Genomic DNA, 25765 nt, shown 5'->3' with positions numbered 1-25765 from the left:
TGTTTTAGACGCCTGGACAGATACTAATATGTTTGCCGGCCGTCTCATGTCGTCAACCGACTTGCAGCGTGTTGACATTATCACGTAATTCCTTAAATAAGCCATCTATTCCGGTGTCGACTCCCTAGAGAGTGACATCACCATTACAGGCAATTTGCTCCGCCTCCCAACATCGTCCTCATACATGTCGACACACACGTACCGACACACAGCACACACACAGGGAATGCTCTGATAGAGGACAGGACCCACTAGCCCTTTGGGGAGACAGAGGGAGAGTTTGCCAGCACACACCAAAAACCCTATAATTATACAGGGACAACCTTTATATAAGTGCTTTTTCCTTATAGCATTTTAATATATGTAGTCATATCGCCAAATCAGTGCCCCCCCTCTCTGTTTTAACCCTGTTTCTGTAGTGCAGTGCAGGGGAGAGCCTGGGAGCCTTCCCACCAGCATTTCTGTGAGGGAAAATGGCGCTGTGTGCTGAGGAGAATAGGCCCCACCCCCTTTTCGGCGGGCTTCTTCTCCCGTTTTTCTGAGACCTGGCAGGGGTTAAATACATCCATATAGCCCCCAGGGGCTATATGTGATGTATTTTTAGCCAGAATAAGGTACTATCATTGCTGCCCAGGGCGCCCCCCCCCAGCACCCTGCACCCTCAGTGACCGCTGTTATGAAGTGTGCTGACAACAATGGCGCACAGCTGCAGTGCTGTGCGCTACCTTATGAAGACTGAAAAGTCTTCTGCCGCCGGTTTCTGGACCTCTTCATTTTTCGGCATCTGCAAGGGGGTCGGCGGCGCGGCTCCGGGACGAACCCCAGGGTGAGACCTGTGTTCCGACTCCCTCTGGAGCTAATGGTGTCCAGTAGCCTAAGAAGCCAATCCATCCTGCACGCAGGTGAGTTCACTTCTCTCCCCTAAGTCCCTCGATGCAGTGAGCCTGTTGCCAGCAGGACTCACTGAAAATAAAAAACCTAACAAAACTTTTACTCTAAGCAGCTCTTTAGGAGAGCCACCTAGATTGCACCCTTCTCGGCCGGGCACAAAAACCTAACTGAGGCTTGGAGGAGGGTCATAGGGGGAGGAGCCAGTGCACACCACCTGATCCTAAAGCTTTTACTTTTGTGCCCTGTCTCCTGCGGAGCCGCTATTCCCCATGGTCCTGACGGAGTCCCCAGCATCCACTAGGACGTTAGAGAAAATAAGAACTGAGAATTGAAAACACGGAGATATATATTAGGTAAAGTGTAATGATGGCTCTGCTGTATCTGACCATATATTTAATAGAGGTACAAATCACCCTAATCACCAGCCGGCCATTATGATTTAAATTTCTACTGTTAGTTCAGGTAATGCGGTGCTAGCGTGCAGTGGTAGTGGGTTATCTCTCTCAGGGCAGGATGTATTAAGATACATCGCCGCCCCTCGCCGGATACCGCAGCGATGTTGATCACATATGTACTAACATATGCGATCAACATCGCGATGCGGTGACGGAGGCCCCACGCCATGCCTGTTAGGTGGTTTGCGGGGGGTCCCCACACAGGCTAGACGCCAGAAAGCAGCAGCAGGCTGCCCCCGGCGCCTCCTTCTTCCCCCTGCAGCAGGAAGGACCTCCGGCTTCATTGCTAGGGGGAGGAGGAGAGTACCTTCCGGGTCCAGGGCAACCTGGAGATAGGTAAGCCGGGGGGGGGAGGGGTGTCGGCGTCTGCGCGGTGTCGGCAGGTTGCGGCGGTCGGCGTTAAGAAGCCCATAGGCTTCTATAGGGTATCACCATCCAGAGATGGCGATACCCTGGACGCCGAAAACGCGGAGGTAGGGTGTTAGTAAATATGAAAATGCGGTAAAAATAGGATTTTAATACCTACCAGTAAATCCTTTTCTCCTAGTCCGTAGAGAATGCTGGGGACTCCAAAAGGACCATGGGGTATAGACGGGATCCGCAGGAGCTTGGGCACACTATAAAGACTTAAACTGGGTGTGAACTGGCTCCTCCCTCTATGCCCCTCCCCCAGACCTCAGTTATAGGAACTGTGCCCAGGAGAGACAGACATTTCGAGGAAAGGATTTTTGTTTAAACTAAGGGCTAGAAACATACCAGCCCACACCACAACATACCGTATCACCGGAGTAGTATAAAAACAGATAACCGTATGAATTAACAACAGCAACAAGCTGAATATAACTGATACACAACCCACGTGTAAACAAATATAACCAGTAATAAAACTGCAAATAACAGTCCGCACTGGGACGGGCGCCAAGCATCGGTATCCGGACTCCAGGTCGACAACAAAAAGGTCGACACACCTTAGGTCGACGCCAATTGGTCGACACACCTTAGGTCGACATGGCCAAAAGGTCGACAGGAACAAGGTCGACATGAGTTTTTCACGATTTTTTTCTTTTTTTGAACCTTTTCATACTGAACGATCGACGTGGACTACGATTGGAACGGTAATCTGTGCCGAGCGAAGCGGTGGCGGAGCGAAGGCACCATGCCCGAAGCATGGCGAGCGAAGCGAGCCATGCGAGGGGACGCGGTGCACTAATTGGGGTTCCCGGTCACTCTACGAAGAAAACGACACCAAAAAAACATAAAAAAAACATCATGTCGACCTTTTGTCCATGTCGACCTTTTGTCCATGTCGACCAATTGGCGTCGACCTAAGGCGTGTCAACCTTTTTGTTGTCGACCCTGAGTCCCAGACCCCCCAGCATCCTCTACGGACTAGTAGAAAAGGATTTACTGGTAGGTATTAAAATCCTATTTTCTCTTACGTCCTGGAGGATGCTGGGGACTCCAAAAGGACCATGGGGTCTATACCAAAGCTCCAGACCGGGCGGGAGAGTGCGGACGACTCTGCAGAACCGATTGAGCAAACAGCTTCTGTTTTCCTGGTACGAGCCGTTCTGGCGACATAAATTTTCAAAGCTCTTACAACATCAAGAGACTTTGGAACCGCCACAGCATCGTAGCCACCGGCACCACAATAGGTTGGTTAATGTGGAACGAAGAAACCACCTTCGGCAGAAATTGTTGATGAGTCCTCAAATCCGCTCTATCCGAATGGAAAATCAAATACGGGCTCTTGTGAGACAAAGCCGCCAACTCTGACACTTGCCTGGCCGAAGCCAGAGCCAAAAGCATGACCACTTTCCAAGTGAGGAACTTTAACTCAACCTTACGCAAAGGTTCAAACCAGTGAGACATAAGGAACTGCAAGACCACTTCAAGATTCCATGGTGCCACCGGCGGCACAAATGGAGGGTGGATATGCAACACTCCCTTCACAAAAGTCTGAACCTCGGGAAGGACGGCCAATTCTTTCTGAAAGAAAATAGATAAAGCCGAGATCTGCACTTTTATGGAACCCAATTTCAGGCCTGCATCTACGCCAGCCTGCAAAAATTGGAGAAACCGACCCAAGTGAAACACCTCCGCCGGAGCTGCTTTGGTCTCACACCATGAAACATATTTCCTCCAAATACGGTGATAATGTTTTGCCGAAACCTCCTTCCTAGCTTTAAGGAGTGTGGGGATGACCTCCCCTGGAATACCCTTGCGAGCTAAGATTTGGCGTTCAACTTCCACGCCGTCAAACGCAGTCGCGGTAAAAGTCCAGAAACACACAGGGCCCCTGCAACAACAGGTCCTCTCGTAGAGGAAGCGGCCAGGGATCTTCCACTAGCAATTCTTGAAGATCCGGATACCAGGCCCTCCGTGGCCAATCTGGAACGACAAGTATCGCATGAACCCCTGTTCGTCGAACGATCCTCAGCACTTTCGGAATAAGAGGGAGTGGAGGGAACACATACACCGATGGAAACACCCACGGAGACACCAGGGCGTCCACTGCGCTGGCCTGGGGGTCCCTCGACCTGGAACAATACCTCGGAAGCTTCTTGTTGAGGCGAGACGCCATCATGTCTATCAGAGGAAGTCCCCAACGCTTTGTCACTTCTGCAAACACCTCTTGATAAAGAGCCCACTCTCCCGGATGGAGATCGTGTCTGCTGAAGAAGTCTGCTTCCCAGTTGTCTACTCCCGGAAGGAAGACTGCTGACAGCGCGCTCACGTGCTGTTCCGCCCAGCGTAGGATTCTTGTGGCCTCCTACATAGCCACCCTGCTCCTTGTTCCGCCTTGGCGGTTTACGTACGCCACTGCTGTTATGTTGTCCGACTGGATTAGGACAGGAAGACCCTGAAGAAGGTTCTTTGCTTGCAGCAGGTCTTTGTAAATGGCTCTCAACTCGAGAACATTTATGTGGAGACAAGATTCCTGGCTTGACCATTTTCCATGGAAATTTCTTCCTTGCGTGACTGCGTCCCAGCCTCGGAGACTTGCATCTGTTGTCAGGAGGACCCAGTCCTGGATTCCGAATCGGCGTCCCTCTAGAAGGTGAGAGCCTTGCAGCCACCACAGGAGAGAAATCCTGGCTCTGGAAGATAGAGTTATTTTCCGGTGCATGTGCAGGTGAGACCCGGACCATTTTTTCAGCAGATCCCACTGAAACACCCGGGCATGAAACCTGCCAAATGGAATGGCTTCGTAAGCCGCAACCATCTTCCTTAGTACCCGAGTGCATTGATGAATCAACACACTTGTCGGCCTCAGGAGCTCCCTGACCATGGTCTGGATTTCCAGAGCTTTGACCTCCGGAAGAAACACTCTGTATCTCCGTGTCCAGGACCATGCCCAGGAAGGGCAGCCGAGTGGCCGGGATCAACTGAGACTTTGGCAAATTTAGTATCCAACCATGATGTCGCAGAACCGACAGGGAGAGATCCACATTTCTTAACAACTGCTCCTTGGACCTCGCCTTTATCAGGAGATCGGGATAATTGTGACCCCTTGCTTGCGCAGGAGGAGCATCATCTCTGCCATCACCTTGGTGAAAACCCTCAGGGCCGTGGAAAGCCCAAACGGCAACGCCTGAAATTGGTAATGACAATCCTGTAACGCGAACCTCAGGAAGGCTTGATGAGGAGGGAATATCGGGATGTGTAAGTAAGCATCCTTTATGTCGACTGACGCCATAAAATCTTCCCCTTCGAGGCTGGAGATCACCGCTCGAAGAGACTCCATCTTGAACTTGAAAGTTTTCAAGCATGGATTGAGGGATTTTAGGTTCAGAATCGGTCTGACCGAACCGTCCGGCTTCGGCACCACAAAGAGGCTCGAATAGAACCCTTTCCCCCGATCTGACGGGGAAACCGGCACCACGACCCTCTGTTGACACAACTTTTGTATCGCATCTCTTACCACCTCTCTTTCGGGAAGAGAAGAGGGCAAGGCCGACACGAAAAACCGGTTGGGGGGCATCTCCTGAAACTCCAGCCTGTTCCCTTGGGACACTATGTCTAAGACCCAAGGATCCAGAGCCGAACGAACCCAGACCTGACTGAAGAATCGGAGGCGGCCCCCACCCGGTAGGGACTCCCCCAGGGGAGCCCCAGCGTCATGCGGTGGACTTGGTAGAGGCAGGGGAGGACTTTTGGTCCTGGGTGCCTGGTACTGCAGGCGACTTCCGTCCCCTACCTCTACCCTTTGAAGCGAGGAAGGACGAGCCCCTACCTCTTTTGTATTTATTAGGCCGAAAGGACTGCATCTGCTGATGGGTGCCTTCTTCTGTTGTGTGGGAACATAAGGAAGAAAAGATGACTTACCCGCAGTAGCGGTCGACACCAGGTCAGCCAGGCCTTCACTGAACAAGACAAGACACTACCTTTAAAAGGAAGAGCTTCCATATTCTTCTTGGAATCGGCATCAGCATTCCATTGGTAAATCTACAGCGCCCTTCTGGCCGAAATCGCGGGTTCAGTATGGTATGCCGGCGGCCGGGCTCCCGGCGACCAGCATACCGGCGCCGGGAGCCCGACCACCGGCTTACCGACAGTGTGGCGAGCGCAAATGAGCCCCTTGCGGGCTCGCTGCGCTCACCACGCTACGGGCACGGCTGCGCGCGCCACGCTGTTTTATTCTCCCTCCAGGGGGGTCGTGGACCCCCACGAGGGAGAATAAGTGTCGGTATGCCGGCTGTCGGGATTCCGTCGCCGGTATACTGTGCGCCGGGATCCCGTCAGTCGGCATACTGAAGACCCCCCCGAAATCGCCATGGCATCCATATCAGAAGCCAAATTTTCAGCCCACTTAGCAATAGCACTACTCACCCATACCGACGCCACAGCAGGTCTGAGCAATGCACCAGTATTAACGAAAATGGCCTTCAAAGACGTCTACAGCTTGCGATCCGCCGGATCCTTGAGAGCAGCCGTGCCACCTTCTTGGACAAACGGGATAGAGCCTCCCATTTTTCCCTGTCATCAGAGGGGAAAGGATACGCCATAAAAATTCTCTTGAGAATCTGCCACCTTTTGTCCGGCGACTCCCAAGCTTTTTCACAAAGAGCATTCATTTCATGAGAGTGGGGAAACTTCACCTCAGGTTTTTTCCCTTTAAACAGGCAAATCCTTGTTTCCTGAACAGCAGGTTCGTCAGAGATACGTAAAACATCTTTAATAGCCACAATCATGTACTGAATACTCTTAACTACCCTTTGGTGTAAAGTAGCCTCATTAAAATCGACATCGGAATCAGAGTCCGTGTCGGCATCTGTGTCTACCATCTGGGTAAATTAACGTTTTTGGGACCCTGAGGGGTCTGCACCTGAGCCAAAGCATCCTCCATGGATTTTCTCCATGTTTGTGTCTGAGAATCAGATTTATAAAGCCTCTTAGACAACAAAGCCACATTAGCATTAAGTGTACTTAACATAGCAACCCAATCAGCAGTCGGCTGTGCCGACAGAGACATTTCCAGCTCCTTTTCTGCGCCCCCAGTAACTTCCTCCGGGGAGGAACACTCAGCCTCAGACATGCCGACACCCACACACTCACACTGGCCAAATAAAGGGGACAGCCTACAGGGAAGCCTGGAGAGAGAAACACAGAGGGAGTATGCCAGCTCACATCCCAGCGCCTATATACTACACAAGTATAATATGTATATCAGTAGTGCTGAAGTAACAAGAAAAGCACCAAGTTACTTGTGAGGAGCATGGAGGTCCCGGGCCAGCGTTCTCTGCAGCGGCTGCGGAGAGAAGAAAATGGCGCTGGTGAGCTGTGCGGCTAAGCCCTGCCCCTTCCCGGCACGCTTCAGTCCCGCTCAAATTTTAATTATTTATACTGGCGGGGGTATTATATATGGTGCCCGGGCACCGAATATGCCTTTAGCCAGTCCCAAATACCTCAGTAACTGCTGCACAGGGCACTCCCACCCCCCAGCGCCCTGCAAGTGCCGTTGGTGATGTGTGTGGGAGCATGGAGCGCTGCGCTGTACCTTCGTAACTGAAATCTTCTGCCGTCTGAAGTCTTCGGTTCTTCTAATACTCACCCGGCTTCTGTCTTCTGGCTTCTGTGAGGGGGATGACTGTGCGGCTCCGGGAACAAGCAGCTAGGCGCACCAAGTGATCGGACCCTCTGGAGCTAATGGTGTCCAGTAGCCTAAGAAGCAGAGCCCTTGAACTAAGCAGAAGTAGGTCTGCTTCTCTCCCCTCACTCCCACGATGCAGGGAGCCTGTAGCCAACAGGTCTACCTCAAAATAAAAAACCTAACAAAAGTCTTTTCAGAGAAACTCAGTAGAGCTCCCCTAGTGTGTGACCAGTCTCTCCTGGGCACAGAATCTAACTGAGGTCTTGGGGAAGGGGCATAGAGGGAGGAGCCAGTTCACACCCAGTCAAAGTCTTTTTAGTGTGCCCAAGCTCCTGCGTATCCCGTCTATACCCCATGGTCCTTTTGGAGTCCCCAGCATCCTCTAGGACGTAAGAGAAATAGATTTTATATCCTCTGTAACTAAAGAGAAATTTCCTATAAAGGATTTTATTAATTGTGGTTCAAGTTTTGTCATCTATCTTCTGGAGTGTGGGTGCGGCTTGCAATATGTTGGCTGCAAGACAAGAAAATGACATATTCGATTGATGGAACATAAGAGGAATATATGCAATAGAATGAAAACACATTGTCTATCCTTTCACGTAGCTAACTGTAAGAAAGAGGGGTTAGATAATATTAAAATGAAGGCCATTGAACAAATTAAGGTCACTAATAGGGGAGGGGATCGTTATACTTTATTATGTAAGAGGGAGGCGTATTGGATATTTCACTTATGCACACTTCATCCACAGGGACTGAATGATATGGTGGAATTAAATAATATTTAAGAAGTCTAGGTTATACATGTGAAAAATGTAAAATGAAAAAAAACACTAATTGTTGCCTATCGCTCCCCCAATGGGCATTGGTGATTCATTTTCATATATATAGAAATTTATATTTTTGTTAGGATACATTATTGTATATTGTGACTCTTTTAGATTGATATAGAGAAATATGTTTGTTTGTTTGTTTGTTTGTTTATTAAGAGACCCCAATATTGATGGTCTCTGCGACATTCTGCCTGATCTAGTGGTATTAAAGGTATTGGTTCTTTAAGAAATTATACTAATTATCGATATATGGATCCATTTAGTTTAAGTAAAGAGAAAAATAAGAGTCTACATAGAATTTTAGAATGGAACTCAGTGAGACTCTATATATTTTTGATTTGTTTTTAAAGTATGTATGATTACAGCTTATGGATAAACAGAGAAATAAATCTAGTTCTCAAAATACGGATATCCGGTGATTGAGACCCAAATGAAGCGCATAGGAAGACGCATGCGCCAAGGAGTGGCGGGAGTCAAATGAGCTGTCCCCGTCTATTTAAACCTGAGTGAGAGGAGTGGTGATTATTCTTCTGAGGAAGCCGCTGATTGTTCAAGGCGGAGAAACGCGTAAAGAGTAGAGAAAGACGCCCGTGGTTGCTGTGTCTTTGTACACCTGGTCTGCCAGAGGGAGTTGCCATCCAGTGGGACGGAGGAGACTTCTCACTATCACAGCTCAAGTGGAGCGGGTGAGATAATAGGATTTTGGTTACCTACCGGTAAATCCTTTTCTCGTAGTCCGTAGAGGATGCTGGGGTCCACATTAGTACCATGGGGTATAGACGGGTCCACCAGGAGCCATTGGCACTTTAAGAGTTTGAGAGTGTGGGCTGGCTCCTCCCTCTATGCCCCTCCTACCAGACTCAGTCTAGAAACTGTGCCCGAGGAGACAGACATCTACGAGAAAAGGATATTACACAGATAGTGGTGAGATTCATACCAGCACACACATACAAGGCAAACCAAGCTAACCAGCTTGAACTACTCAGCAATAGCTGAAACATTACTTACCAAGTAACAATGCAGTACTCAACTAAACAAATTTGTACTGAACCAATTAACAACAGCAGGAAAACGAAGCGATGGGCGGGCGCCCAGCATCCTCTACGGACTACGAGAAAAGGATTTACCGGTAAGTAATTAAAATCCTATTTTCTCTTACGTCCTAGAGGATGCTGGGGTCCACATTAGTACCATGGGGATGTACCAAAGCTCCCAGTATGGGAGGGAGAGCGCGGAGGCTCCTGCAGAACTAATTGACTGAACTTCAGATCAGAGGCCAAAGTATCGAACTTGTAGAACTTAGCAAACGTGTTCGACCCAGACGAGTAGAGTGGGCCTCAACAGATTTTGGACAAGGCAATCCTGCCGTAGAATAAGAGTGCTGGATAGTGAACCTAATCCAGCGAGAAATAGTCTGCTTAGAAGCAGGACACCCATGTTTCTTGGGATCATACAGGACAAACAGAGAGTCCGACTTTCTGTGACGAGAAGTTTTCTTCACATATATCTTCAGAGCCCTTACGACATCCAAGGACTTTGATGTAATTGAGGAGTCAGTAGCCACTGGCAACACAATATGTTGGTTGATATGAAATGCCGACACAACCTTCGGAAGAAACTGCTGACGAGTCCGGAGCTCAGCTCTATCTTTGTGGAAGATCAAGTAAGGGCATTTACAGGATAAAGCCCCCAGCTCAGAGACACGCCTAGCAGAAGCTAAGGCCAACAAAGTGACCGCCTTCCACGTAAGAAATTTAAGCTCCACCTCCTGTAGAGGCTCAAACCAATCCGACTGGAGGAACTGCAAAACCATGTTAAGGTCCCAAGGCGCCGTAGGCGGTTCAAAGGGAGGTTGGATATGCAGAACTCCCTTCAAAAAGGTCTGAACCTCAGGGAGGGCAGCCAATTGTTTCTGAAAGAAAATGGATAGGGCTGAAATCTGGACCTTCACAGATCCCAACCTCAGACCCATATCCACTCCTGCTTGCAGGAAAAGGAGGAAACGTCCCAGTTGAAATTCCACAGCAGGAAACTTCTTGGACTCACACCAAGAAACATTTTTCTTCCAAATAAGATGGTAATGTTTTGACATTACCCCCTTCCTAGCCTGTATGAGGGTAGGAATAACTGTCTTCGGAATCCCTTTCCGAGCAAGAATTAGGAGCACAACTTCCATGCTGTCAAACATAGCCACGGTAAGTCTTGATAGGCGAATGGCCCCTGCTGCAGCAGGTCCTCCCGAAGAGGAAGAGGCCTAAGCTCTTCATGTAGTAGATTCAGAAGGTCCGACTACCAAGCCCTTCTTGGCCAATCTGGGGCAATGAGGATCGCTTGAACCCTTGTTCTCCTTATGAGCTTTAGGATTCTTGGGATGAGTGGGAGTGGTACGTACACTGACCGGAACACCCACGGAGACACCAGGGCGTCCACTGTCACTGCCTGTGGGTCCCTCGACCTGGAACAATAACGCAGAAGCTTCTTGTTGAGATGAGAAGCCATCATGTCTATTTGAGGCAATCCCCAAAGATCTGTTATTTCCTTGAAATCCTCCGGATGGAGTCCCCACTCTCCTGGATGGAGATCGTGTCTGCTGGGAAAGTCTGCTGCCCAGTTGTCTACTCCCGGAGTGAAGATGGCTGATAGTGCCAACGCGTGTTTTTCTGTCCAGAGGAGTATTCTTGTCACCTCTGACATTGCCGCTCTGCTCTTCATTCCACCCTGTCGGTTTATGTAAGCCACTGTTGTTAAGTTGTCCGACTGCACTTGGACGGCCCGATTTCTCAGAAGAGGGGCCGCTTGAAGAAGACCATTGTAGACGGCTCTTAGTTCCAGGATGTTGATGGGCAGGCCGGCTTCCAGGCTTGACCACCGTCCTTGGAAGGTTACTCCTTGAGTGACTGCTCCCCAGCCCCGGAGGCTTGCATCCGTTGTTAGCAGGACCCAGTCCTGAATCCCGAACCTGCGGCCATCTAGGAGGTGAGGCAATTGGAGCCAGCAGAGGAGAGAAATCCTTGCCCTTGGTGACAGACGAATTCTCTGATGCATGTGGAGGTGAGATTCCGACCACTTGTCCAGGAGATCCAGTTGGAAGGGCCGAGCATGGAACCTCCCGTACTGGAGAGCCTCGTAGGAGGCCACCATCTTTCCCAATAGGCAAATGCATTGATGAACTGACACCTGGGGTGGCTTCAAGACTTCCCGGACCATGGATTGGATCACCAACGCCTTGTCCCGCGGAAGAAACACCCGCTGCACTTTCGTATCCAGGATCATTCCCAGAAATGACAATCTCTGGGTTGGTTCCAAATGTGATTTTGGAAAATTCAAAATCCACCCGTGACTCTGGAGCAGCCGCGTTGTGAGAACAATGGACTGCAGTAGCTTTTCCCTGGACGATGCCTTTTAGCAGGAGATCGTCCAGATAAGGAATGATGTTCACACCCTGCTTGCGGAGTAGTATCATCATTTCCGCCATCACCTTGGTAAACACCCTTGGTGCTGTGGAGAGGCCGAATGGCAGGGCCTGGAACTGAAAATGACAGTCCAGCAATGCGAAGCGGAGATAAGCCTGATGTGGTAGCCAGATCGGAATGTGGAGGTACGCATCCTTGATATACAGGGATACCCGGAATTCCCCCTCTTCCAGACCTGATATCACCGCCCTGAGAGACTCCATCTTGAACTTGAACTCCTTTAGAAAGGAGTTCAAAGATTTTAGGTTCAGAATGGGCCTGACCGAACCATCCGGTTTCAGTACCACAAAAAAGGTTCGAATAGTAACCCTTTGTCAACATGTGAGGTGGTACCGACACAATGACTTGTGCCTCCACCAGCTTTCGGACAGCGTCTTGAAGCACTGTGCTGTCCTCCAACAGTGTTGGTAAGCCCGACTTGAAAAAACGATGAGGAGGGAGACTTTGAAATTCCAGCCTGTATCCCTGAGAAACAATATCTACTACCCAGGAATCCAGGCCGGGCGATACCCTGACATGACAGAACTGTCTGAGTCTCCCTCCCACCGGTCCTTCCGGGCCGGCCCGTCCACCGTCATGCGGAGGACTTTGGGGTACCTGAAGCAGGCTTTTGTTCCTGGGAACCTGCAGCGGCAGGTTTCTTGGACTTTACCTTACCTCCCCTAAAGAAGGTATTGGATGATTTGGCCTTTCTGGTCTTGTTTGGCCGAAAGGACTGCTGCGCAGCTGAAGAGAAGGATTTCTTCGGAGCAGGTGCTGCTGGGGGAAGAAACGGAGACTTACCCGCTGTAGTGGTGGATATCCACGTATCTAGAGCTTCCCCAAAGAGAGCCTGACCTGTATAGGGTAGGGACTCCACACTCTTTCTGGATTCCGCGTTGGCCGACCACTGGCGCAGCCACAGTCGCCGACGAGCTGAAACAGACATGGAAGAAATTCCCGCAGCCATGGAACCCAGATCCTTCATGGATTCTACCATAAAACCTGCAGAATCATGAATGTTGCGTAAATACAATGCAACGTCATCCCTATCCATCGTATCCAAATCCTCCATTAAGGTAGCCGACCACTTCACTATTGCCTTTGCAATCCATGCACTAGCAATAGTGGGACGTAATATGGCCCCCAAAGCAGTGTACATTGATTTCAACATATTATCAATTTTCCTATCTGCCGGTTCCTTTAAGGCGGTAGATTCCGGTACGGGTAAAACCACCTTTTTTGAGAGTCTGGATACAGAAGCGTCAACAATCGGCGGGTTTTCCCACTTTTTCCTATCCTCCTCAGGGAAAGGAAAAGCTACCAGAATCCTCTTAGGGATCTGAAACTTCTTTTCAAGGTTCACCAAGGCCTTTTCAAATATAGCATTGAGCTCCTTTGACGCAGGGAAGGTTAGCGAGGCTTTCTTGTTTTCAGTGAAGAAAGCCTCCTCAACCTGCTCAGGTGTGGTATCATTAACATTTAACACATCCCTGATAGCCTCTATCAACAATTGCACCCCCTTTGCAAGAGATGCGGACCCCCGCAACACATCCCCATCACCGTCTGTAGTGTCAGAATCGGTATCTGTGCCGTCTTGTGTTACCTGCACAAGCGCACGTTTGTGGGGGTATGTAGTGGGGTGACCCGAAGTACCAGACAAGGGCCATACAGCCACAGAGGACTGTAATACCTGGGTTGCAGATTCATTACTGGCAACCCTGTCAGAAATTTGAGAAATCCAAGTCTTGATAGAGGAAAACCACTCTGGTTCCCTTGCTGGAACCTGTGCTAAACCAGTGCTATCCTGATTACATGGAATGGAATCATCCTGGGAGGATAAATCCTCTGCAGCATATGACAGAGTGTCCCTGGACATTGCTAAAGGTGACCACCAAACACTACACACACACACACACACACACACACACACACACACACACACACACACACACACGTGGGGGTAGACAGAGTTTCCCCCCAAGAATGGCAAGAGAGAGACAGAGATTGGAGCCAACCCACACACAGCGCTTTTAGTAAGGAGAAACCCCTTGTCAGCGCTGACTGTGCACCTTAATAGGACACAGTCTAATTACAGCCTCCCCTCCCCCTCCTACAGCCCCCTGGTACCGTTATTCAGTAAGCTGGAGCAGCTGTGGAGGGACCAGGATCTTCCTTTCAGCTTCTGCATGCAGGAAAATGGTGCTGGAACGCTGCAGGGTCCGCTCTGAGAAGCTCCGCCCCCTTAATGGCGCCGTCTTCCCGCTCTTCTGATGATTAAACTGGCCTGAGGAGTTATGCTGGCTGAGATCTCTGGACCCCAACAGGCTTGCTGATCATTGTGTGGGGTAAGCGCTGGCCCAGGGCGCCCCTCACAGCGCCGCACAGTGTGCTTCTGGTACTGTCCAGGAGCGTGGTTAATACCGTGCTCCATCCCCATTTGCCGCCATCTTCACCCCGGCCCCCCGCTTGCTAGGTGACTAACCACTTCACTTCAGCACTGCAAGGGGTTGGCGGCATGCTGCTGGGGCGAGTGGTTACCCTGTGGCGGAGACCGATCAGACCCCTCAGGTGCTCAGTGTCCTGTCAGCGGAGACAGTGGCTCAGACCCCGCTGGGTGGACACTGCTCCCCCCCTCTGTCCCTCGCTGCAGGGAGGCTGTTGCCAGCAGTCTCCCTGTAAAATAATAAACTCTACAAAAAACTTTTTCTAAGAAAGCTCTGTAGAGCTCCCGTAGCTGTGACCGGCTCCTCCGGGCACATTTTCTAAACCGAGTCTGGTAGGAGGGGCATAGAGGGAGGAGCCAGCCCACACTATTAAAAGCTTAAAGTGCCAATGGCTCCTGGTGGACCTGTCTATACCCCATAGTACTAATGTGGACTCCAGCATCCTCTAGGACGTAAGAGGAAAAAAAAATTTGGAGCGCTCACCTGCGGACCCTTTTCTTCTATTTGAGAGCAACACAAAGTAAGGATCTACCTACTCTGCAGGATCTCACTATTTAGGTGAGAAAGCCACACACCATTGTGACTATTGCAATTAAGTCACCATTCGTTTATCTATAATCAATTGACTTGAGTATTGGACTATTAGCGGAACTCCTAGTGTGAACGGGGAGCGTGTTTTGTCAATACACGGATTCAATCACCTATGTGGATGGAAGATTGATATGATGGTTACCATCATACTGACACACTGGAATATGGAGATAAGCAGCAATTGTTACAAGAGTAGACACATGAAGGAAATCAGCTGAACCTTTAACATTTAGTATTAATGGGGTTGTTTGCTGCTGACTGCAGAAAAGATTTTACTTATGTGTTAGTGAATTGTGTAACACCGGCCGTGTGTAATGTATAATAAGATTTTACTTACCGATAAATCTATTTCTCGTAGTCCGTAGTGGATGCTGGGGACTCCGTCAGGACCATGGGGAATAGCGGCTCCGCAGGAGACAGGGCACAAAAAGTAAGCTTTTAGGATCACATGGTGTGTACTGGCTCCTCCCCCTATGACCCTCCTCCAAGCCTCAGTTAGGTACTGTGCCCGGACGAGCGTACACAATAAGGAAGGATCTTGAATCCCGGGTAAGACTCATACCAGCCACACCAATCACACCGTACAACCTGTGATTTGAACCCAGTTAACAGTATGATAACAACGAAGGAGCCTCTGAAAAGATGGCCCACAACAATAACAACCCGATTTTTGTAACAATAATTATGTACAAGTATTGCAGACAATCCGCACTTGGGATGGGCGCCCAGCATCCACTACGGACTATGAGAAATAGAATTATCGGTAAGTAAATTCTTATTTTCTCTGACGTCCTAGTGGATGCTGGGGACTCCGTAAGGACCATGGGGATTATACCAAAGCTCCCAAACGGGCGGGAGAGTGCGGATGACTCTGCAGCACCGAATGAGAGAAACTCCAGGTCCTCCTCAGCCAGGGTATCAAATTTGTAGAATTTTACAAACGTGTTCCCCCCTGACCACGTAGCTGCTCGGCAAAGTTGTAAAGCCGAGACCCCTCGGGCAGCCGCCCAAGATGAGCCCACCTTCCTTGTGGAATGGGCATTTACAGATTTTGGCTGTGGCAGGCCTGCCACAGAATGTGCAAGCTGAATTGTACTACAAATCCAACGAGCAATAGTCTGCTTAGAAGCAGGAGCACCCAGCTTTTTGGGTGCATACAATATAAACAGCAAGTCAGACTTTCTGACTCCAGCCGTCCTGGAATTATATATATATATATATATATATATATATTTTCAGGGCCCTGACAACGTCTAGCAACTTGGAGTCCTCCAAGTCCCTAGTAGCCGCAGGCACCACCATAGGTTGTTTCAGGTGAAACGCTGACACCACCTTAGGAAGAAACTGGGGACAAGTCCGCAGTTCTGCCCTGTCCGAATGGAAAATTAAATATGGGCTTTTGTAAGACAAAGCCGCCAATTCTGACAATCGCCTGGCCGAGGCCAGGGCCAACAGCATGGTCACTTTCCATGTGAGATATTTCAAATCCACAGATTTGAGCGGTTCAAACCAATATGATTTTGAGGAATCCCAACACTACTTTGAGATCCCCCGGTGCCACTGGAGGCACAAAAGGGGCTGTATATGCAATACTCCCTTGACAACGTCTGGACTTCAGGAACCGAAGCCATTCTTTCTGGAAGAAAATCTACAGGGCCGAAACTTGAACCTTAATGGACCCCAATTTGAGGCTCATAGACACTCCTGTTTGCAGGAAGTGCAGAAATCGACCTAGTTGAAATTTCTTCGTGGGGCCTTCCTGGCCTCACCCACGCAACATATTTTCACCACATGTGGTGATAACGTTGTGCGGTCACCTCCTTCCTGGCTTTGACCAGGGTAGGTATGACCTCTTCCGAAATGCCTTTTCCCTTAGGATCCGGCGTTCAACCGCCATGCCGTCAAACGCAGCCGCGGTAAGTCTTGGAACAGACATGGTACTTGCTGAAGCAAGTCCCTTCTTAGCTCCCGAGGCCATTAATCCTCTGTGAGCATCTCTTGAAGTTCCGGGTACCAAGTCCCTCTTGGCCAATCCGGAGCCACGAGTATAGTTCTTACTCCTCTACGTCTTATAATTCTCAATACCTTGGTTATGAGAAGCAGAGGAGGGAACACATACACCGACTGTTACACCCACGGTGTTACCAGGACGTCCACAGCTATCGCCTGAAGGTCTCGTGACCTGGCGCAATACCTGTCCCGTTTTTTTGTTCGGGCGGGACGCCATCATGTCCACCTTTGGTCTTTCCCAACGGTTCACAATCATGCGGAAAACTTCCCGATGAAGTTCCCACTCTCCCGGGTGGAGGTCGTGCCTGCTGAGGAAGTCTGCTTCCCAGTCGTCCACTCCCGGAATGAACACTGCTGACAGTGCTATCACATGATTTTCCGCCTAGCGAAAAATCCTTGCAGTTTTGCCACTGCCCTCCTGCTTCTTGTGCCGCCCTTTCTGTTTACGTGGGCGACTGCCGTGATGTTATCCCACTGGATCAATACCGGCTGACCTTGAAGCAGAGGTCTTGCTAAGCTTAGAGCATTATAAATTTGCTCTTAGCTCCAGTATATTTATGTGGAGAGAATTCTCCAGACTTGATCACACTCCCTGGAAATTTTTTTTTTTTCCCTGTGTGACTGCTCCCCAGCCTCTCAGGCTGGCCTCCGTGGTCACCAGCATCCAATCCTGAATGCCGAATCTGCGGCCCTCTAGAAGATGAGCACTCTGTAATCACCACAGGAGAGACACCCTTGTCCTTGGATATAGGGTTATCCGCTGATGCATCTGAAGATGCGATCCGGACCATTTGTCCAGCAGATCCCACTGAAGAGTTCTTGCGTGAAATCTGCCGAATGGAATCGCTTCGTAATAAGCCACCATTTTTACCAGGACTCTTGTGCAATGATGCACTGACACTTTTCCTGGTTTTAGGAGGATCCCGATTAGCTCGGATAACTCCCTGGCTTTCTCCTCTGGGAGAAACACCTTTTTCTGGACTGTGTCCAGAATCATCCCTAGGACCAGCAGACGTGTCGTCGGAACAACTGCGGTTTTGGAATATTTAGAATCCACCCGTGCTGTCGTAGAACTACTTGAGATAGTGCTACTCCGACCTCCAACTGTTCTCTGGACCTTGTTCTTATCAGGAGGTCGTCCATTTTCTTTGAAGACGAATCCTCATTTCGGTCATTACCTTGGTAAGGACCCGGGGTGCCTTGGACAATCCAACGGCATCGTCTGAAACTGATAGTGACAGTTCTGTACCACGAACCTGAGGTACCCTTGGTGAGAAAGGCAAATTTTGGGACATGGAGGTAAGCATCCCTGATGTCCCGGGACACCATATAGTCCCCTTCTTCCCGGTTCGCTATCACTGCTCTGAGTGACTGCATCTGGATTTGAACCTTTTTAAGTGTTCAAATATTTCAGATTTAGAATAGGTCTCACCTAGCCTTCTGGCTTCAGTACCACCATATAGTGTGGAATAATACCCCTTTCCTTGTTGTAGGAGGGGTAATTTTATTATCACCTCTGGGAATACAGCTTGTGAATTGTTTTCAATACTGCCTCCCTGTCGGAGGGAGACATTGGTACAGCAGACTACAGGAACCTGCGAGGGGGAAACGTCTCGACATTCCAATCTGTACCCCTTGGATACTACTTGTAGGATCCAGGGGTCCTGTACGGTCCCAGCGTCATGCTGAGAACTTGGTAGAAGCGGTGGAGGGCTTCTGTTCCTGGGAATGGGCTGCCTGCTGCAGTCTTCTTCCCTTTCCTCTATCCCTGGGCAGATATGACTCTTATAGGGACGAAAGGACTGAGGCTGAAAAGACGGTGTCTTTTTCTGCAGAGATGTGACTTAGGGTAAAAAACGGTGGATTTTCCAGCAGTTGCCGTGGCCACCAGGTCCCATGGACCGACCCCAAATAATTCCTCCCCTTTATACGGCAATACATCTTTGTGCCGTTTGGAATCTGCATCACCTGACCACTGTCGTGTCCATAAACATCGCATTTACTCTTGATGCCAGAGTGCAAATATCCCTCTGCGCATCTCGCATATATAGAAATGCATCCTTTAAATGCTCTATAGTCAATAAAATACTGTCCCTGTCAAGGGTATCAATATTTTTAGTCAGGGAATCCGACCAAGCCACCTCAGCTCTGCACATCCAGGCTGAGGCGATCGCTGGTCGCAGTATAACACCAGCATGTGTGTGTATACTTTTTAGGATATTTTCCAGCCTCCTATCAGCTGGCTCCTTAAGTACGGCCCTATCTGTAGATGGTACCGCCACTTGTTCTGATAAGCATGTGAGCGCCTTATCCACCCTAAGGGGTGTTTCCCAACACGCCCTAACTTCTGGCGGGAAAGGGTATACCGCCAATAATTTTCTATCGGGGGAAACCCACGCATCATCACACACTTCATTTAATTTATCTGATTCAGGAAAAACTACAGGTAGTTTTTTCACATCCCACATAATACCCTTTTTTGTGGTACTTGGAGTATCAGAAATATGTAACACCTCCTTCATTGCCCTTAACGTGTGGCCCTAAAGGAAAATACGTTTGTTTCTTCACCGTCGACACTGAAATCAGTGTCCGTGTCTGGGTCTGTGTCGACCGACTGAGGTAAATGGGCGTTTTACAGCCCCTGACGGTGTTTGAGACGCCTGGACAGGTACTAATTTGTTCGCCGGCCGTCTCATGTCGTCAACCGGCTTGCAGCGTGTTGACATTATCACGTAATTCCATAAATAAGCCATCCATTCCAGTGTCTACTCCCTAGAGAGTGACATCACCATTACAGGCAATTTGCTCCGCCTCCTCACCAACATTTTCCTCATACATGTCGACACACACGTACCGACATACAGCACACACATAGGGAATGCTCTGATAGAGGACAGGACCCACTAGCCCTTTGGAGAGACAGAGGGAGAGTTTGCCAGCACACACCAAAACGCTATAATTATACAGGGACAACCTTTATATAAGTGTTCCTCCCTTATAGCATTTTAATATATATTCATATCGCCAAATCAGTGCCCCCCCTCTCTGTTTTAACCCTGTTTCTGTAGTGCAGTGCAGGGGAGAGCATGGGAGCCTTCCCACCAGCATTTCTGTGAGGGAAAATGGCGCTGTGTGCTGAGGAGAATAGGCCCCGCCCCCTTTTCGGCGGGCTTCTTCTCCGGAGTCTGTGATATCTGGCAGGGGTTAAATACATCCATATAGCCTCAAGGGCTATATGTGATGTATTTTTCGCCATACAGGTATTATATATTGCTGCCCAGGGCGCCCCCCCCCGCGCCCTGCACCCTCCGTGACCGCTGTGTGAAGTGTGCTGACAACAATGGCGCACAGCTGCAGTGCTGTGCGCTACCTGATGAAGACTGAAAGTCTTCTGCCGCCTGGTTCCGGACCTCTTCAATCTTCAGCATCTGCAAGGGGGGTCGGCGGCGCGGCTCCGGGACGAACCCCAGGGCGAGACCTGTGTTCCGACTCCCTCTGGAGCTAATGGTGTCCAGTAGCCTAAGAAGCCAATCCATCCTGCACGCAGGTGAGTTCACTTCTCTCCCCTAAGTCCCTCGATGCAGTGAGCCTGTTGCCAGCAGGACTCACTGAAAATAAAGAACCTAAAAACTTTTTCTAAGCAACTCTTTAAGAGAGCCACCTAGATTGCACCCTGCTCGGACGGGCACAAAAACCTAACTGAGGCTTGGAGGAGGGTCATAGGGGGAGGAGCCAGTACACACCATGTGATCCTAAAAGCTTACTTTTTGTGCCCTGTCTCCTGCGGAGCCGCTATTCCCCATGGTCCTGACGGAGTCCCCAGCATCCACTAGGACGTTAGAGAAAATAAATATTTTTATATGTAAATTAGTAAAGTATCATTGTTTTTAGATCCTTTCTGGGACAGCAGCACTCTGAGTAGTTTTAGGTAATTTGTCCAATTATTTAAAGTCAAGTAATAGATAAAAGCAGAGCTGGCGGCTGTCAATCATAAGATATGAGGACAGACAGAGATCCTGTCTCTCAGCACACACCTCACCCTGAGGATGACATATACACACAATTTACTACATTCCTCAGTAACAAGCTTCTGGCCCAGGGGTGACATGAGAAACATTCTGACGCCGTCATGCGCTGTGTGGGAAACGCTGCTCTGAACATTATGGGCCAAATACCAGTCAGAGCCACAATACATGGAAGGAGACATAGAGCGTATATAATCCCTGTGTATTAGGGATTCAGCTAAGACACAGGGGGTGCAGTTATGTGACCGGCGGTCAGGAGACTGAAGGTCACATGACCTCCCTCTACATCCCGCCCCCTCACTATCCCGGCGTCGGTATGCTGGAGACCGCCGGTCACGCATACCACACCCAGGACACAGAGGTGTACCAAAATGCAATGCAGCATGCAAGCAGCACTGTACTTCCAATCTCCTGGAGGGGCGCAGAAGACGGTAGAAGAGACGCCTCCTGCATGTGGCTGCGATCCCAACGCTGCGCCTGACGTCACAACATGTCGCGTTGTTCCACAGAAATGGCTCCTCCTTACCCAGCTGAGCGACGGAAGCAGAGGCTGTGAGGCCAGGAAGTGTGGTAACACGCAGACCCCCGGCTCCACCTCACAGGAAACAGGGACTAGACGCTCGTTTCTGGGAATACAGGCCTACCCCGCCCTCTACCCACCCCTCAATGCCTCCCCCGCCCTCTACCCGCCCCCTCTGTGCCTCCCCCGCACTCTACCCGCCCCCTCTGTGCCTCCCCCGCCCTCTACCCGCCCCCTCAGTGCCTACCCCGCCCTCTACCCGCCCCCTCTGTGCCTCCCCCGCCCTCTACCCGCCCCTCAGTGCCTACCTTGCCCTCTACCCGCCCCCCATCCGCCCCCTCTGTGCCTACCCCGCCCTCTACCCACCCCTCAATGCCTCCCCCGCCCTCTACCCGCCCCCTCTGTGCCTCCCCCGCACTCTACCCGCCCCCTCTGTGCCTCCCACGCCCTCTACCCGCCCCCTCAGTGCCTACCCCGCCCTCTACCCGCCCCCCACCCGCCCCCTCTGTGCCTCCCCCGCCCTCTACCCGCACCCTCTGTCCCTCCCCCGCCCTCTACCCGCCCCCTCAATGCCTGCCCCGCCCTCTACCCACCCCCTCAGTGCCTCCCCTGCCCTCTACCCGCCCCCTCTGTGCCTCCCCCGCCCTCTACCCGCCCCCTCAGTGCCTCCCCCGCCCTCTACCCGCCCCCTCAATGCCTACCCCGCCCTCTACCCACCCCCTCAATGTCTACCCCCGCCCTCTACCCGCCCCCTCTGTGCCTCCCCTGCCCTCTACCCACCCCCTCAATGCCTACCCCCGCCCTCTACCGGCCCCCCACACGCCCCCTCTGTGCCTCCCCCGCCCTCTATCCGCACCCTCTGTCCCTTCCCCGCCCTCTACCCGCCCCCTCAATGCCTCCCCCGCCCTCTACCCGCCCCCTCAGTGCCTCCCCTGCCCTCTACCCGCCCCTCTGTGCCTACCCCGCCCTCTACCCGCCCCCTCTGTGCCTACCCCGCCCTCTACCCGCCCCCTCTGTGCCTCCCCCGCCCTCTACCTGCACCCTCTGTCCCTCCCCCGCCCTCTACCCGCCCCCTCAATGCCTGCCCCGCCCTCTACCCGCCCCCCTCAGTGCCTCCCTGCCCTCTACCCGCCCCCTCTGTGCCTACCCCGCCCTCTACCCGCCCCCTCTGTGCCTACCCTGCCCTCTACCCGCCCCCCTCAATGCCTACGCCGCCCTCTACCGCCCCCCCTCAATGCCTCCCCCACCCTCTACCCACCCCCCTCAGTGCCTCCCCCGCCCTCTACCTGCCCCCCTCAATGCCTCCCCTGCCCTCTACCCGCCCCCCTCAATGCCTCCCCCGCCCTCTACCCACCCCCTCAATGCTGCTGCCTGTCAGGGGGGAAGTGCGGGTAAGATCACAGTCGCAGATTTCCCATAATCTGGAATCTGCGTCCTGGCCCAGACCTGCACCATGGGTGGTCGTGGATCTCCCTCAGATGAATGAAGATACTAAGGACACAGTGAAGGACACTGATTCTTATATTGCTTATCACTGATGAATTGCAGGCTGTGTAATGTCACTGATATGCACAAATACAATGTATTTCTCTAGTGTAATATAATACTGAGTCCTGGAGTATATTCCCTGATTACCATAAAGTGGCTATTACAGGGGTAAGTGACCATCTGCACCAGTGGCTTCCCCTTTGTCCATGGGGTCACACCTCACTCTAGGATGCTTGTACAAGGTTCCAGGGTCCAGTCCAGTATCCTGCCGGTAGCCCTGGGGTCTAGTAACGAGACTTCTGTCCTACTCTCCCCCCGTGTGTTATTTTGGGTGAGGTAGAGGTGTGCGTGGTGACCCCAATACAATGTGAGAAGGGATATCGGTAAGTACTCACCCCGATGTGCTGAAAGAGCCAGGATCTCATGACATTGGTCGCCTGCTTTGGGAGCACCCCTCGCTTGTTCTTCCCAGAGCCATCGTCTGAGTGTAGGAGGCCCAAATCCTGACTGAGCTGTAACTGTAACTGCACAGAGAGAAGAGGAGAGACGGTGAGAACAGGGACAGCCTGATACAGGGAGAAGAGGAGAGACGGTGAGAACAGGGACAGCCTGATACAGGGAGAAGAGGAGAGACGGTGAGAACAGGGACAGCCTGATACAGGGAGAAGAGGAGAGACGGTGAGAACAGGGACAGCCTGATAGAGGGAGAAGAGGAGAGACGGTGAGAAGAGGGACAGCCTGATACAGGGAGAAGAGGAGAGACGGTGAGAACAGGGACAGCCTGATACAGGGAGAAGAGGAGAGACGGTGAGAACAGGGACAGCCTGACACAGGGAGAAGAGGAGAGACGGTGAGAAGAGGGGACAGCCTGATACAGGGAGAAGAGGAGAGACGGTGAGAACAGGGACAGCCTGATACAGGGAGAAGAGGAGAGACGGTGAGAACAGGGACAGCCTGATACAGGGAGAAGAGGAGAGACGGTGAGAAGAGGGACAGCCTGATACAGGGAGAAGAGGAGAGACGGTGAGAACAGGGACAGCCTGATACAGGGAAAGAGGAGAGACGGTGAGAACAGGGACAGCCTGATACAGGGAGAAGAGGAGAGACGGTAAGAACAGGGACAGCCTGATACAGGGAGAAGAGGAGAGACGGTGAGAACAGGGACAGCCTGATACAGGGAGAAGAGGAGAGACGGTGAGAACAGGGACAGCCTGATACAGGGAGAAGAGGAGAGACGGTGAGAACAGGGACAGCCTGATACAGGGAGAAGAGGAGAGACGGTGAGAAGAGGGACAGCCTGATACAGGGAGAAGAGGAGAGACGGTGAGAACAGGGACAGCCTGATACAGGGAGAAGAGGAGAGACGGTGAGAAGAGGGACAGCCTGATACAGGGAGAAGAGGAGAGACGGTGAGAAGAGGGACAGCCTGATACAGGGAGAAGAGGAGAGATAGTGAGAAGAGGGACAGCCTGATACAGGGAGAAGAGGAGAGACGGTGAGAACAGGGACAGCCTGATACAGGGAGAAGAGGAGAGACGGTGAGAACAGGGACAGCCTGACACAGGGAGAAGAGGAGAGACGGTGAGAACAGGGACAGCCTGATACAGGGAGAAGAGGAGAGACGGTGAGAACAGGGACAGCCTGATACAGGGAGAAGAGGAGAGACGGTGAGAACAGGGACAGCCTGACACAGGGAGAAGAGGAGAGACGGTGAGAAGAGGGACAGCCTGATACAGGGAGAAGAGGAGAGACGGTGAGAACAGGGACAGCCTGATACAGGGAGAAGAGGAGAGACGGTGAGAACAGGGACAGCCTGATACAGGGAGAAGAGGAGAGACGGTGAGAAGAGGGACAGCCTGACACAGGGAGAAGAGGAGAGACGGTGAGAACAGGGACAGCCTGATACAGGGAGAAGAGGAGAGACGGTGAGAACAGGGACAGCCTGATACAGGGAGAAGAGGAGAGACGGTGAGAAGAGGGGACAGCCTGATACAGGGAGAAGAGGAGAGACGGTGAGAACAGGGACAGCCTGATACAGGGAGAAGAGGAGAGACGGTGAGAAGCAGGGACAGCCTGATACAGGGAGAAGAGGAGAGACGGTGAGAACAGGGACAGCCTGATACAGGGAGAAGAGGAGAGACGGTGAGAACAGGGACAGCCTGATACAGGAGAAGAGGAGAGACGGTGAGAACAGGGACAGCCTGATACAGGGAGAAGAGGAGAGACGGTGAGAACAGGGACAGCCTGATACAGGGAGAAGAGGAGAGACGGTGAGAACAGGGACAGCCTGATACAGGGAGAAGAGGAGAGACGGTGAGAACAGGGACAGCCTGATACAGGGAGAAGAGGAGAGACGGTGAGAAGAGGGACAGCCTGATACAGGGAGAAGAGGAGAGACGGTGAGAACAGGGACAGCCTGATACAGGGAGAAGAGGAGAGACGGTGAGAACAGGGACAGCCTGATACAGGGAGAAGAGGAGAGACGGTGAGAACAGGGACAGCCTGATACAGGGAGAAGAGGAGAGACGGTGAGAACAGGGACAGCCTGATACAGGGAGAAGAGGAGAGACGGTGAGAACAGGGACAGCCTGATACAGGGAGAAGAGGAGAGACGGTGAGAAAGAGGGACAGCCTGATACAGGGAGAAGAGGAGAGACGGTGAGAACAGGGACAGCCTGATACAGGGAGAAGAGGAGAGACGGTGAGAACAGGGACAGCCTGATACAGGGAGAAGAGGAGAGACGGTGAGAACAGGGACAGCCTGATACAGGGAGAAGAGGAGAGACGGTGAGAACAGGGACAGCCTGATACAGGGAGAAGAGGAGAGACGGTGAGAACAGGGACAGCCTGATACAGGGAGAAGAGGAGAGACGGTGAAGAACAGGGACAGCCTGATACAGGGAGAAGAGGAGAGACGGTGAGAACATGGACAGCCTGATACAGGGGAGAAGAGGAGAGA

The 25765-nt window shown here is 51.4% G+C and overlaps 1 protein-coding gene across 5 annotated transcripts in view; it reads right to left on the bottom strand.

Moving 5' to 3' along the window:
• Nucleotides 1-25765, bottom strand: part of PKNOX1 (PBX/knotted 1 homeobox 1) — a 394584-nt gene that overhangs the window by 125132 nt on the left and 243687 nt on the right. For all 5 annotated transcript variants that reach the window (XM_063956915.1, XM_063956916.1, XM_063956914.1 and 2 more), the window contains one exon: nt 23202-23330. In XM_063956915.1, the coding sequence (XP_063812985.1) occupies nt 23202-23330 (129 nt within the window). The remainder of the gene's footprint in view (nt 1-23201; nt 23331-25765) is intronic.

The sequence above is a fragment of the Pseudophryne corroboree genome, chromosome 2 (genome assembly GCF_028390025.1).
Source record: "Pseudophryne corroboree isolate aPseCor3 chromosome 2, aPseCor3.hap2, whole genome shotgun sequence".
NCBI lineage: Eukaryota > Metazoa > Chordata > Amphibia > Anura > Myobatrachidae > Pseudophryne > Pseudophryne corroboree.
Note: the sequence above shows the minus strand (reverse complement) of the source record. Positions and strands in the feature narration are given on the sequence as shown.